The following is a 14799-nucleotide window of genomic DNA, read 5'->3' on the forward strand; positions in this document are numbered from 1 at the left end:
ACTCTCATTTTACTCTCAACTTCCTGTCTAATGCAACAACCTAACCACAACAAAAGTGATATATTTTATTATAGGCATATAATCTATATAAGCAATATAACAGAACTCCATGTCTAGTCAGCTGTGTGGTGTTACACATCAATATAACAGAACTCCATGTCTAGTCAGCTGTGTGGTGTTACACATCAATATAACAGAATTCCATGTCTAGTCAGCTGTGTGGTGTTACACATCAATATAACAGAATTCCATGTATAATCAGCTGTGTGGTGTTACACATCAATATAACAGAACTCCATGTCTAGTCAGCTGTGTGGTGTTACACATCAATATAACAGAACTCAATGTCTAGTCAGCTGTGTGGTGTTACACATCAATATAACAGAACTCCATGTCTAGTCAGCTGTGTGGTGTTACACATCAATATAACAGAATTCCATGTATAATCAGCTGTGTGGTGTTACACATCAATATAACAGAACTCCATGTCTAGTCAGCTGTGTGGTGTTACACATCAATATAACAGAATTCCATGTCTAGTCAGCTGTGTGGTGTTACACATCAATATAACAGAACTCCATGTCTAGTCAGCTGTGTGGTGTTACACATCAATATAACAGAACTCCATGTCTAGTCAGCTGTGTGGTGTTACACATCAATATAACAGAACTCCATGTCTAGTCAGCTGTGTGGTGTTACACATCAATATAACAGAACTCCATGTCTAGTCAGCTGTGTGGTGTTACACATCAATATAACAGAACTCCATGTCTAGTCAGCTGTGTGGTGTTACACATCAATATAACAGAATTCCATGTCTAGTCAGCTGTGTGGTGTTACACATCAATATAACAGAACTCCATGCCAGCTGTATGATGTTGTTACAGGTCATTGTAGTTGACAGTTACACTGAGTTTTCTCAATAAAATCATATTTGGTTTATTCTAAAATAAGGTAAAACACCCAGTTCAGTCCTTTATGTACATAACAGCTTTCTGAAAGGGGGGGAAACCTGGGGAGAGCCCTAAATGACCCCCAATTGTAGGAATCATAGTGAAAATTATAATTATCTGAATATTGGGCTCGTCTGTCGGTTGGTCAACCCAGGGCCTTATTCAAGGTAATATAGATAGTAATGTATACATTTCCCAGGGAATCATGTCTGTTCTACACAACACATTTCTATCTGAAGGTTCTGTAAAAGGTTACTCAACGGGTTGCAATAGTCCGGTAACCAACCAGACATCCCGGTTGGCGTATTCCCGTATTTTCTGCCTCTTCCTAGCCTGGAGAAATCCAGTCTGTGTGTTAACATTCCACTCTTTGTCAAGCCATGTTTTCCAAGACAAAGAGTGGAATGATATCTTAACAGACTGGTACCCAGGCTACCCTCTTCCCTCCGGATTCCAGTCTTCCAACCTGGGTTTGTGGAAAACCTGGGGAAGTTACTAGAATTGTGCAACCCTACTCCCTTTGTGAACAAGGCCCAGGTTGAGCTCGACCACGTCTTTATCTGCTAGCTTGTTTTTTAATTTTACAAAAATAGTTCAGATTCGTACTATTTACAACCCTCTGGTACAGTAAGTTAGGTCAGCATTTAAACTAATGTGCGCCCCAAATTGTACCCTATTCCCTATGTAGTGCACTACTTTTGTACTAGCTCCCTCTCGAACGTAGTGCACTATAGAGGGAGTAGGGTGTCATTTTGGGATTCAGCCTATGACTGTGTAATCCTGTAGGTTTCTGTGGGGCTGCTGCTAGGCTCCCTTCGGTTGGATTCCATTCTGAAAGCATCCCCCCTTTTCCTCTCCCTCGCTGTTCTGAAAGAGTGTAGATAAGATCAGTATTGAAACCGAAATTTAAAAGGGCAATCTGCAATTCAAAGAACTACCAAACGGTCACCCTGACCCCGCCACTGCATTGGTAAACAGCTGAGGGATGGGGCTGGATAAATATAACCACTCTCAAATTCCTACACAGAGCTGTGGATGCATGAGGGAAAGGGAGCATGTTTTCTGTGAGAAAGGCATTTCACTGTGCTGGTGCACTTCTAATGGAATCCAGACCGAGAGATTGGCCAGTGGTCAGACTGAGAGCAGAGCCACAGCTCCCCTGCTGGTAGTTAAACATATTGGCCACAGCACACGCTCCCCTAGTGGTGGGTGGTGGTATGGCGGTCCGCAGCAGCTCCCCTAGTGGTGGGTGGTGGTATGGCGGTCAGCAGCAGCTCCCCTAGTGGTGGGTGGTGGTATGGCAGTCAGCAGCAGCTCCCCTAGTGGTGGGTGGTGGTATGGCGGTCAGCAGCAGCTCCCCTAGTGGTGGGTGGTGGTATGGCGGTCAGCAGCAGCTCCTCTAGTGGTGGGTGGTGGTATAGCGGTCAGCAGCAGCTCCCCTAGTGGTGGGTGGGGTTAAGGCGGTCAGCAGCAGCGTTTCTTGTCCACGTGGAGAATGCGGTTACAGCGAGGACAGGAGTGGTACGCATCCTTAAAGTGTTTCATGAAGAACGGGATCAGGCAGCAGCCCACTACCAACCTGGGAGAGAGAGGGAGGATAGGAGGGGATGGGAGATGGGGAGAGTAGAAGTGGTGGGGGAGAGAGGGGTGGGAGATTGAGGGGGAGAAGGGTGGGAGAGAGACAAGGTGTTCAGTTGATTTTAGACATGTCTAATTCCCTCAAAAGTATCAAAACATTCTATAACTCCTCCACCTCCCCTTCTTTACTGCCCCTCAGACGATGAAGACCACTTTATAGGTCCCTCTGTTCCCCTCTGTCCCTCCCACCCTCCCTCTCTTCCCTCCTCTTCTTTACTCCCCCTCAGAGGATGAAGACCACTTTACAGGTCCCTCTGTTCCCCTCTGTCCCTCCCACCCTCCCTCTCTTCCCTCCTCTTCTTTACTCACCCACAGAGGATGGAGACCACTTTACAGGTCCCTCTGTTCCCCTCTATCCCTCCCACCCTCCCTCTCTCCCCCTCCTCTTCTTTACTCACCCACAGAGGATGAAGAGGATGCACATGAGCCAGGCGTAGGCTCCGACTTTATAGGTGACGTTAGTCATCACCTGTTGTTGACAGGAAGTACAGGTGGTCATGCCCTCTGAACGGCCCAGTTCTGTCTCATAACTCACAAACTTCTGAGTAGGAGCTCCACCACCTCCTCCAATACCACCTCCTCCACTGGTGTACACTAGCGAAAGAGAGAGAGAGAGAAAGAGGACAAGTTATATTTTGTCTGGCTCCAACACTGCTGGTATAGAGGGAACAAGGGAGAGAAAGATGGTATAATGGGTAGAGACAAGCGAGAGACTTATGCTGCCTTCAAAATGCCTCCCTTGGAACCTGGGAATTTACCAGTTATAAGTACGCCATGATTGTGTTCAAGTTTCTTTTGAAGTCAGAACAATTCTTCAGTAGAAAATAAAGGAAAGCCGCACACTCTAAGAGCTCAGATGCAAAAATGTAATCAACGTTTCGACAGCGAAGCTGTCTTCATCAGGGTATCATCAAACACTGCGAGATGAGTCATTCATATAGTGTCAAGAGACACACAGGTGTTTGTAATCATGGCCAAGTATGGCCTAATATCATTGGTTAACTCAAATATTTAAAAAAACGCCATGATTGTGTTCAAGTTTCTTTTGAAGTCAGAACAATTCTTCAACCAATGAGATTTAATTTTAGCTAGCTAGATGAGCTAGCTGATGTTGCTACAGTTCTGGTGTTGTGTGCTTGCATAAAGTATAAATTAGGCTTAAGACAGGAAGTGCTTACCTGGCTTGCTCTGAGACTGAGACTGAGACTGAGACATAGAGTAGTTATCGGAGGGGATGGTGGAGGAAGGAGGGTTGAAGGGGGTATGGACATGATATACCTTCACCCCATCATCACCTTGTCCTTCAACTGGAAGAGAGGGAGACAAAGGGAGGGAGGGAGAGAGAGGGAGAGGGGAGATGAGGAAGAGAAGGAGAGAGTTGCGGGGGGGTTCATAGAGAGTTAGGAAAAGAGAAAGAGAGAGGTTGATTAGATGGCTCCAATATGTAAAATAGACTGAGTACAGTCTATAGCAAGTGACACCTGGAACTTATGATACACAGGTACAGTATAGTTACAACCTGGTACGTAACCTATATGATACACAGGTACAGTATAGTTACAACCTGGGATGTAACCTATATGATACACAGGTACAGTATAGTTACAACCTGGTACGTAACCTATATGATACACAGGTACAGTATAGTTACAACCTGGGACGTAACCTATATGATACACAGGTACAGTATAGTTACAACCTGGTACGTAACCTATATGATACACAGGTACAGTATAGTTACAACCTGGTACGTAACCTATATGATACACAGGTACAGTATAGTTACAACCTGGGACGTAACCTATATGATACACAGGTACAGTATAGTTACAACCTGGGACATAACCTATATGATACACAGGTACAGTTACAACCTGGGACGTAACCTATATGATACACAGGTACAGTATAGTTACAACCTGGGACGTAACCTATATGATACACAGGTACAGTTACAACCTGGGACGTAACCTATATGATACACAGTTACAGTATAGTTACAACCTGGGACATAACCTATATGATACACAGGTACAGTTACAACCTGGGACGTAACCTATATGATACACAGGTACAGTATAGTTACAACCTGGGACGTAACCTATATGATACACAGGTACAGTAGAGCTACAACCTGGGACGTAACCTATATGATACACAGGTACAGTAGAGCTACAACCTGGGACGTAACCTATATGATACACAGGTACAGTATAGTTACAACCTGGGACGTAACCTATATGATACACAGGTACAGTTACAACCTGGGACGTAACCTATATGATACACAGTTACAGTATAGTTACAACCTGGGACATAACCTATATGATACACAGGTACAGTTACAACCTGGGACGTAACCTATATGATACACAGGTACAGTTACAACCTGGGACGTAACCTATATGATACACAGGTACAGTAGAGCTACAACCTGGGACGTAACCTATATGATACACAGGTACAGTAGAGCTACAACCTGGGACGTAACCTATATGATACACAGGTACAGTATAGTTACAACCTGGGACGTAACCTATATGATACACAGGTACAGTATAGTTACAACCTGGGATGTAACCTATATGATACACAGGTACAGTATAGTTACAACCTGGTACGTAACCTATATGATACACAGGTACAGTATAGTTACAACCTGGTACGTAACCTATATGATACACAGGTACAGTATAGTTACAACCTGGTACGTAACCTATATGATACACAGGTACAGTATAGTTACAACCTGGTACGTAACCTATATGATACACAGGTACAGTATAGTTACAACCTGGGACGTAACCTATATGATACACAGGTACAGTATAGTTACAACCTGGGACGTAACCTATATGATACACAGGTACAGTATAGATACAACCTGGGACGTAACCTATATGATACACAGGTACAGTATAGTTACAACCTGGGACGTAACCTATATGATACACAGGTACAGTATAGATACAACCTGGGACGTGACCTATATGATACACAGGTACAGTATAGTTACAACCTGGTACGTAACCTATATGATACACAGGTACAGTATAGATACAACCTGGGACGTAACCTATATGATACACAGGTACAGTATAGTTACAACCTGGGACGTGACCTATATGATACACAGGTACAGTATAGTTACAACCTGGTACGTAACCTATATGATACACAGGTACAGTATAGTTACAACCTGGGACGTAACCTATATGATACACAGGTACAGTATAGATACAACCTGGGACATGACCTATATGATACACAGGTACAGCATAGTTACAACCTGGTATGTAATAGTACAGTACAATACAACTTTATAATCCGCATGTTACAGCGAACAGCAGAATGTTGACGTACCTGGTATGATGTAGGGGGGAGGTTCTTTTCCATTTACGCTCATTGTCTTCTGCCTGGGCTTTCTGTGAGAGGGGTCAGAGGTTAGGTGTATCTACCATTAGCACTGTAACATCAGCATCGTCCTCTGCCTGGGCTTTCTGTGAGAGGGGTCAGAGGTTAGGTGTATCTACCATTAGCACAGTAACATCAGCATCGTCCTCTGCCTGGGCTTTCTGTGAGAGGGGTCAGAGGTTAGGTGTATCTACCATTAGCAACATCATGTAACATCAGCATCGTCCTCTGGAGCAAGCCAGGCTCATAAGGACTGAATCAACCAATCATAATCTCCGATAAAGACTTGAATCAGGTGTGTTACAGGCAGGGCTGGAGTGAGAGGCTTCATAAGCGCTACAAAAAACAATTATTTCACAAATCATCTAAGCACTTGTGAACCTCTATAATCAGTGTATAAAGAGTGACAATTACCATTATAGGTTGAATTGCCAAATGTGACAAAGCACTTAAAAAGCACAAAAGCACAAAGCACAACCCAGGCTGACACTATGCAAGTCCAACCCAGGCTGACACTATGCAAGTCCAACCCAGGCTGACACTATGCAAGTCCAACCCAGGCTGACACTATGCAAGTCCAACCCAGGCTGACACTATGCAAGTCCAACCCAGGCTGACACTATGCAAGTCCAACCCAGGCTGACACAATGCAAGTCCAACCCAGGCTGACACTATGCAAGTCCAACCCAGGCTGACACAATGCAAGTCCAACCCAAGCTGACATAATGCAAGTCCAACCCAGGCTGACATAATGCAAGTCCAACCCAGGCTGACACTATGCAAGTCCAACCCAAGCTGACACTATGCAAGTCCAACCCAGGCTGACACAATGCAAGTCCAACCCAGGCTGACATAATGCAAGTCCAACCCAAGCTGACATAATGCAAGTCCAACCCAGGCTGACATAATGCAAGTCCAACCCAAGCTGACATAATGCAAGTCCAACCCAAGCTGACATAATGCAAGTCCAACCCAGGCTGACATAATGCAAGTCCAACCCAAGCTGACATAATGCAAGTCCAACCCAAGCTGACATAATGCAAGTCCAACCCAAGCTGACATAATGCAAGTCCAACCCAGGCTGACACAATGCAAGTCCAACCCAGGCTGACATAATGCAAGTCCAACCCAAGCTGACATAATGCAAGTCCAACCCAGGCTGACATAATGCAAGTCCAACCCAAGCTGACATAATGCAAGTCCAACCCAAGCTGACATAATGCAAGTCCAACCCAAGCTGACATAATGCAAGTCCAACCCAAGCTGACATAATGCAAGTCCAACCCAAGCTGACATAATGCAAGTCCAACCCAAGCTGACATAATGCAAGTCCAACCCAGGCTGACACAATGCAAGTCCAACCCAGGCTGACATAATGCTCTATTCAGTCACTAGGTGGTGATATAACATTACAGGCGGGGCTTCACCAGTCTCAGAACCAGTCTGTTTAGCTAACATTCCACTCCTTGTACTCCATGTCAGATGTTCAGCATGGGTGGAATGACGGCTAAACAGACTGGTACCCAAACTAGTGCTCCACTGTTTTGATCATGGGTCACTGTAATTTAGAGAGCTATCTATTGGGTTTCCATTAGCTGTTACTATGGCAAACTCTACTCTTCCTGAATTCCACAAAGAAGAAACATTTCAAAACAACCACAGGCAACTAATTGCGTCCCAGGAATATGGGACCAAATACGAAACGTTGGACTATTTTAATACACACAAGGGAATTTGTTCAAATCATTTTGGTCCCCTAAAATGAGGGGGGGACCAAAATCCACAAACGGCAGAACATTTATATAGGGAGATGATCTCATTCTACAGCGAACAAATCTCATCTCATTACTGGATCAGTGTTGTGTTGCTGCTAAATCTGGAATCCTGCAACCAGGACTTCTGCAAAGCAGGGAATTCTGAGACAAAATGTTCAGAATGTTGTGAACCCCCTAAGGATTCCATTTGGAAGTCAGAAGACGGACTATCTGTACCTGTTAAACCTGACCTGAGATGGAACTATCTACCTGACCCAAATCTAACTCTACCCCAGGCTCAGACATACAGACCAGCTCCTTTACTAGAGCTGAGTTACGCCTTCACTGTAACCTGCCTGTAGCCTTTCATATACCTACACACACACACACACACACACACACACACACACACACACACACACCCTGCCCACCCATCCATCAGACAAGAAACAGACAAAGAGCTTTGACTGTCTGTCACTCAGTCCTCTGCTGGCAGTGTGATTATACACTATGCAACATGAAGGATGGCTACCTTAACTAGGGTGGGGACCAAAGGCTACAGACACACACACACACACACACACACACACACACACACACACACACACACACACACACACACACACACACACACACACACACACACACACACACACACACACACACAACACACACACACACACACACACACACACACACACACACACACACACACACACACACACACAACACACACACACACACACACACACACACACACATGGAATAGACACACACATAGACACGAAAACACACACACACCTTGGTGGAAGCAGTCATACACCCGTAGAACAGAAGAGGAGAAATGCAGCCCTACAGGATGCTTCCCTTCCCTGTCTGTCTGCTCTGGTGCCCTACAGGATGCTTCCCTTCCCTGTCTGCCTCTGGTGCCCTACAGGATGCTTCCCTTCCCTGTCTGTCTGCTCTGGTGCCCTGCAGGATGCTTCCCTTCCCTGTCTGCCTCTGGTGCCCTACAGGATGCTTCCCTTCCCTGTCTGTCTGCTCTGGTGCTCTGCTGGCTGCTTCCCCTTATTTGAAGGGATGTCTTAAGATAAATGTCCTGAAAAACCTACTGAATGAAGACTCCAAGTGGGAGGGGAGGGTGGGAGGGTTTTCAGTGGTTGAATGAAATGTATTCAGAGGGCATTACACGACTGAAAAGGTGAAGTTTGAATGCCAAATACTGAGAAGTGCGTAGGAAAGACGTTCTTAGGAAAGGTATAAAATCCTAAGTCGGGATCAGGCTCTAAACGAGGAAATACAAGGTAAATATATACTGTACATCTCTACAGCTTTGCCTTAGCGGAGACTTGCTTCCATTCAGCCACAAGAGCATTAGTGAGGTCTGGCACTGATGTTGGGCAATTAGGTCTGGCTCGCAGTAGGCATTCCAATTCATCCCAAAGGTGTTCGATGGGGTTGAGATCAGGGCTCTGTGAAGGCCATTCAAGTTCTTCCACACCAAACTCAACAAACCATTTCTGTATGGACCTCGCTTTGTGCACAGGGGGGCGAAACAGGAAAGGGCCTTCCCCAAACTGTTGCCACAAAGTTGGAAGCACATAATCGTCTAAAATGTCATTTTTTGCTGTAGCGTTAAGATTTCTCTTCACCAGAACTAGGGGGCCTATGCCTGAACCATAAAAAAATAGCCCCAGACCATTATTCCTCCTCCACCAAACTTTACAGTTGGCACTATGCATTCAGGCAGGTAGCGTTTTCCTGGCATCCACCAAACCCAGATTCGTCCATCGGACAGCCAGATGTTGAAAAATGGTTCATAACTCCAAAGAACACATTTCCACTGCTCCAGAGTCCAATGGGGGCGAGTTTTACACCACTCCACCCAACGCTTAGCGTTGTGCATTGTGATCTTAGGCTTGTGTGCTGCTGCTCGGCCATGGAAACCCATTTCATGAAGCTCCCGACAAACAGTTCTTGTGCCAATGTTGCTTCCAGAGGCAGTTTGGAACTCAGTAGAGAGTGTTTTGCTACCAAGGACAGACGATTGTTACGCGCTTCAACACTCGACAGTTCCGTTCTGTGAGCTTGTGTGGCCTACCACTTCATGGCTGAGCCGTTGTTGCTCCTAGACATTTCTACTTCACAAAAACAGCACTTCCAGTTGACCGGGGAAGCTCTAGCAGGGCAGAAATTTGACGAACTGACATTGAAAGTCACTGAGGTCTTCAGTAAGGCCATTCTACTGCTAATGTTTGTCTATGGAGATTGCATGGCTGTGTGCTCGATTTTATACACCTGTCAGCAACAGGTGTGGCTGAAATAGCTGAATCCACACATTTTTTCCACTTTCGGCCAAGTCGTGTATATGCATATTCCTCTCCATTTCAGTACCACTTGGTAGATTTAAAAAAAGTCTTATCTTGTTGATTATTTAGGGTTAGGAAAGTATTTACGAATCATGAAAACAGGTTTGGAGAGCCTTTACGCACAAAAAAAAGAAAACAGTTTGTGGTTTGATTCATTCAGTTCTTCAACCCTGTAGTAATGTTGGAAGATTAGTGTACATAGAATTATAATATGGAGAATAGTGTACAGTAGTAGTAGTAGTAGTCTGTTGCCTGTACTAACCATGGAACTGTGTGATGACAGCAACACAATTTCACACTCAATTTGTGCAAATATGTACAAGAAGTATTTCAGCAGATGTTATGCGTTTTTGTGTTTCTTAATTCGTGTGAAATGACCAAAAAAATGTGTGTGATGTAATTCGTAGGAAAATACCACATTTTTCTTTGCGACTTCATTTATAGGAGAATACATTTTTGTGATGCAAACTTTGGAACAATCTTTTGAAAGTTCTTAGACCAATGCATGATGGGCAATGGTGTTCTACACCAGATTTCTTTTGTGTCCCACATTTATTTATATATAAAAAAACAAATGTCTTAACAATCCAATATTGTTAATCAACCTGGTTATCACAGAAATAATTATAATAGTAGCCTTACGTTGTTTTATTATTATTATTATTATTATTAATGCCAATACTGTTTTCTATGATTGTTTTCACTTACACTTTGGGTGATTTTGTAGTCAGAAAGGCCCTTTTTTCGTGTAGGCAACGGTAGTCCTACATGATTTTCTTCACAATGCATTTCATCTTTCGTGAAGTCTACATTACACCATTTTCTTCATAATGCATTTAATACAAGGCTCCACTTTTTCGTGTACATTACATCATTTTCGTCAAAATACAAGGCATCACTTTCTTTTCATAATGCATTTTATACCATTTTTTGAGGGTTGCAAGATTGGAGAAAAAATACAGATTCATTGTTTACAAAATTTGGTATCGGTGAAGGTATTTGATTGGGGAATGTGGATACGTTTTTATGATGGGAAATATAATACACAGCATAATACACACATAAACACTTACACACATATACACACACTCACTTTGTTTGTACTTATGCTGTATGAGTACAAACAAACTCTTGACTTTTGTATTCATTATTTTTTATAATATATTTGTATCTAATGTATTCATCATCTTTAACTGGTTAAATGTTTGTAGTTTGAATGTTGCAGTAATGATTACATGGTTAAAGAGTTGTAAATCTCTGCTTGATTTAGCTTTTGGTATATTTGGTATTTTTATACATATTCTGTATTTCCAATGAAGAAAGCAATAATTAATCAACACCTATATACTTCACTAATAAAATAATACCATGGTTTTATTTAACCTTTATTTAACTAGGCAAGTCAGTTAAGAACAAAATCTTATTTACAATGACGGCCAAACCCGGACAATGCTGGGCCAATTGTGCACCGCCCTATGGCACTCCCAATCACGGCCGGATGTGATACAGACTGGAATTGAACCAGGGACTGTAGTGAAGCCTCTTGCACTGAGATGCAGCGCTGTGCCACTCGGGAGCCCTGGTTTTATAACACTTTAAACAGGTAGTTTGTAAATGTGTATAATGTGTTTGTTTTGGGTCCACGCTGGTAAGTTAACTTATGAAAATTAGACAGTCACAGAGGATGTTCTTCTGAATAACTGGTCAGAGCATAACACTTTCCATTCAGCTTCTGGCAACTTGGATGTAAGGCTTGATCACACCTGTAGTGGCTACTTCTATCTGTCACGCCTATTGTTGGTTATCCATTGTTCACTAGTTACATCAACGTAATGACATCCAACACAATGTTGAAAAACAGAATGCTTCCCACCACTAGATCGCATATCTAGACGTGAGCTGGATGTGATCCCAACTCTGCCACCAATGTAGCGGAAGAAAGTGAAAGCTGCAACATGGACTCTAACCAGGGCTCATACGTGGCAAAGTGAGCTCTAACGGCCGTTGCCATGAAAGTCCTATAGGCCTCTGGGCAGAGGCAGTAGTCCAACAATGCTGGCATATGCCTTGTTACAACAGCCTAATTATATAACATGATTGACAGGACCGTAATCATCATGAAACGGCCTTGGAAGTGCCATAAGTGTAAGCCAACATAATTCATTATTTTACATGAACCTGTTTAACTGCATTGATATTGTCACGAATCCCACCGAAGGTGGCTCCCCTGCCTGTTCGGGCGGCGCTTGGCGGTCGTTGTCGCCGGCCTACTAGCCACCGCTGATCCCTTTTTCCTTTTCGGTTTGTATGGTCTTATTGGTTGCACCTGTTCCCTGTTGTGTTTCTTGATTTTATGGTTAATATATCACACACCGCCGAGGTGCCTTATTTCTATTATAAACTGGTTACCAACGTAATTAGAGCAATAAAAATAAATGCTTTGTCATACCCGTGGTATACGGCCTGATATACCACGGCTTTCAGCCAATCAGAATTCAGGGCTCAAACCACCCAGTTTATAATGAACCCTTATAGAGTCACTGAACACGCCGATTGGCACGTGTGTTTTTCTGTTCCTCATTAGAAAAACTTGATTCTGTGTTTGGTTAGTGATGTTTGTCCCTCATGAGACACCGTAGCCTATTTCGCAAGGATTTTTTAGTTGCGCAATTTTACATCTAACTAAGGTGTTTGGTGCAGTATTTCTGGAGTAAAGAAATGTGTTGTCTCCGTGTTGTCTCATGTAAACAGGCGGAGCTGCTGAACAGGTCTGTTGCACTGTCTGTGCTATTGGATAGAGAGTGATCACGGCAGCTGTTCAACCCATGTTAGTGGGCAAAACATCATCAAATCAAAACCCAACCTTCATTTACCCATTGTGTTGCATGGATGTTCCAAACTCCATTTTAGACTAGACTGACTTTATCACCAAAATTATCCTATTTCCACTTTGTTGTCAATTGTGACACTAGAATAAGTGTTTCTGACTCATATGGACACCCCATAGGCCGTTTTCAAAGGGATTTGTTGCTTTTTAAAGGCAGTTGCTCTTTAACTCAGACCAGACACCTACTCCATATGACAGAGAGACAACTCCCAAGCACCTAACCCCTTAATGACATCACACACTTTGACACCTCATCTCTATCTTGCTAAGTCTCACAGGTGGATAGTGAATGATTAGTATTTCAACAGCTTGGTTTAGTTTCTGTTCACCTGGTTTTGTAGCCTGTCTCAGATCTGTTTCAGTGTAATCTATTGAAACTACCCACTGGGTACAGACGTCAGTTCAACATCTAGTTGTGATTTACATTTGGTTGAGTTGTCAACTAATGTGAAATCAACAATAAATGTCACCATGTCAGTGGATTTAGGTTCCGAGTTGGGTGAAAAAATAATAATAATTCCATTACGTTGATGACTTTATACAAATCCAATCATTCTTCCATGTTGATTCAACGTCATCACATAGATTTTTGGGGGTTGAAAGGATGTGGAAACAACATTGATTCAACCAGTTTTTGCCCAGTGGGTTCTAAGTTATCAGGTCGTCTGAACCTCACACCTGAAATCACCTGAAAGCAGCAGGTCAACCCTGACGACAATAAAAATGAATGTCATTCAGTATAGATTCTTACCTTTTATAATTTTTTGATTTAACCTTTATTTAACTTGTCTAACAACAATAATAATGAATGTAATTCAGTAGAGAGTCTTACCTGTCTAGCTGTGTAGATAGATATGTGTTGAAGCTGTTGATAGGACGGAGAACTCTCTCTCTGCTTCCCTCTTTCCCTTATCCACTCCCAGGCCCCGCCCCCTTATCCAAGTCCCACCCCCTCATTAACCTAGTCCTAAATATGTCATAGGAATCTTCCTGGGTGGATGATACTGTACAGGGCCTGTCTCATTGTGCGTTCCAAGTCGCACCCTATTCCCTATATAGTGCACTACTTTTGACCAGGGACCATCCCTTTTCCATCCAGGGCCCTGGTCCAAAGTAGTGCACTATATAGATAATAGGGTACCATTTGGGATACATCCTGAGTGTGTTTTCTCTGTGTTTTCTCTGTGTGTTCTTTGTTTCCGTGGGTTTTGTGTTTGTTGGCATGCAGTAGGGCTGGGCCTGTTTCTCAGCAGTGCTCTACTCTCACTATAACCTGTTTCTAGCCACCCGTACTCTTACCTGACTGTCCAAACTTAGAGGGACTTCTCACGCGCACACACACTTCCTGTGTCTTCAGAAAGTATTCAGACACCTTGACTTTTTCCCAAAAATTTTACGTTACAGCCTTATTCTAAAATGGATTCGATTGCTGTTTTTCTCTCATCAATCTACACACAATACCCCATAATGACAAAGCAAAAACAGGTTTTAGAACATTTTTGCACATTTATATATATATAAAAAAATGAAATATTACATTTACATAAGTATTCTGACCCTTTACTCAGTACTCAGTACTTTGTAGCGTCATACCCAAGAAGACTCGAGACAGCGATTACTGCCTCGAGTCTTCTTGGGTATGACGCTACAAGTTTGGCACACCTGTATTTGGGGAGTTTCTACCATTCTTCTCTGCAGATCCTCTCAAGCTCTGTCAGGTTGGATGGGGAGTGTCGTTGCACAGCTATTTTCAGGTCTCTCCAGAGATGTTTGATTGGGTTCAA

General features: G+C 43.2%; 1 protein-coding gene across 1 annotated transcript; it reads right to left on the reverse strand.

The window, feature by feature from the left end:
• Nucleotides 1-51: 51 nt before the first annotated feature.
• Nucleotides 52-13949, reverse strand: litafd (LITAF domain containing). Its single transcript, XM_045719688.2, has 5 exons — nt 13848-13949; nt 5955-6016; nt 3770-3898; nt 2990-3185; nt 52-2532 (listed from the first exon to the last, which is right to left on the reverse strand). Exons 2-5 carry the CDS (start codon nt 5995-5997, stop codon nt 2418-2420), a joined length of 483 nt encoding a protein of 160 aa, XP_045575644.1. The 5' UTR covers nt 5998-6016; nt 13848-13949; the 3' UTR covers nt 52-2417.
• Nucleotides 13950-14799: the final 850 nt, after the last annotated feature.

The sequence above is a fragment of the Salmo salar genome, chromosome 06, assembly GCF_965601325.2.
Source record: "Salmo salar chromosome 06, fSalSal1, whole genome shotgun sequence".
Classification (NCBI taxonomy): Eukaryota; Metazoa; Chordata; class Actinopteri; order Salmoniformes; family Salmonidae; genus Salmo; species Salmo salar.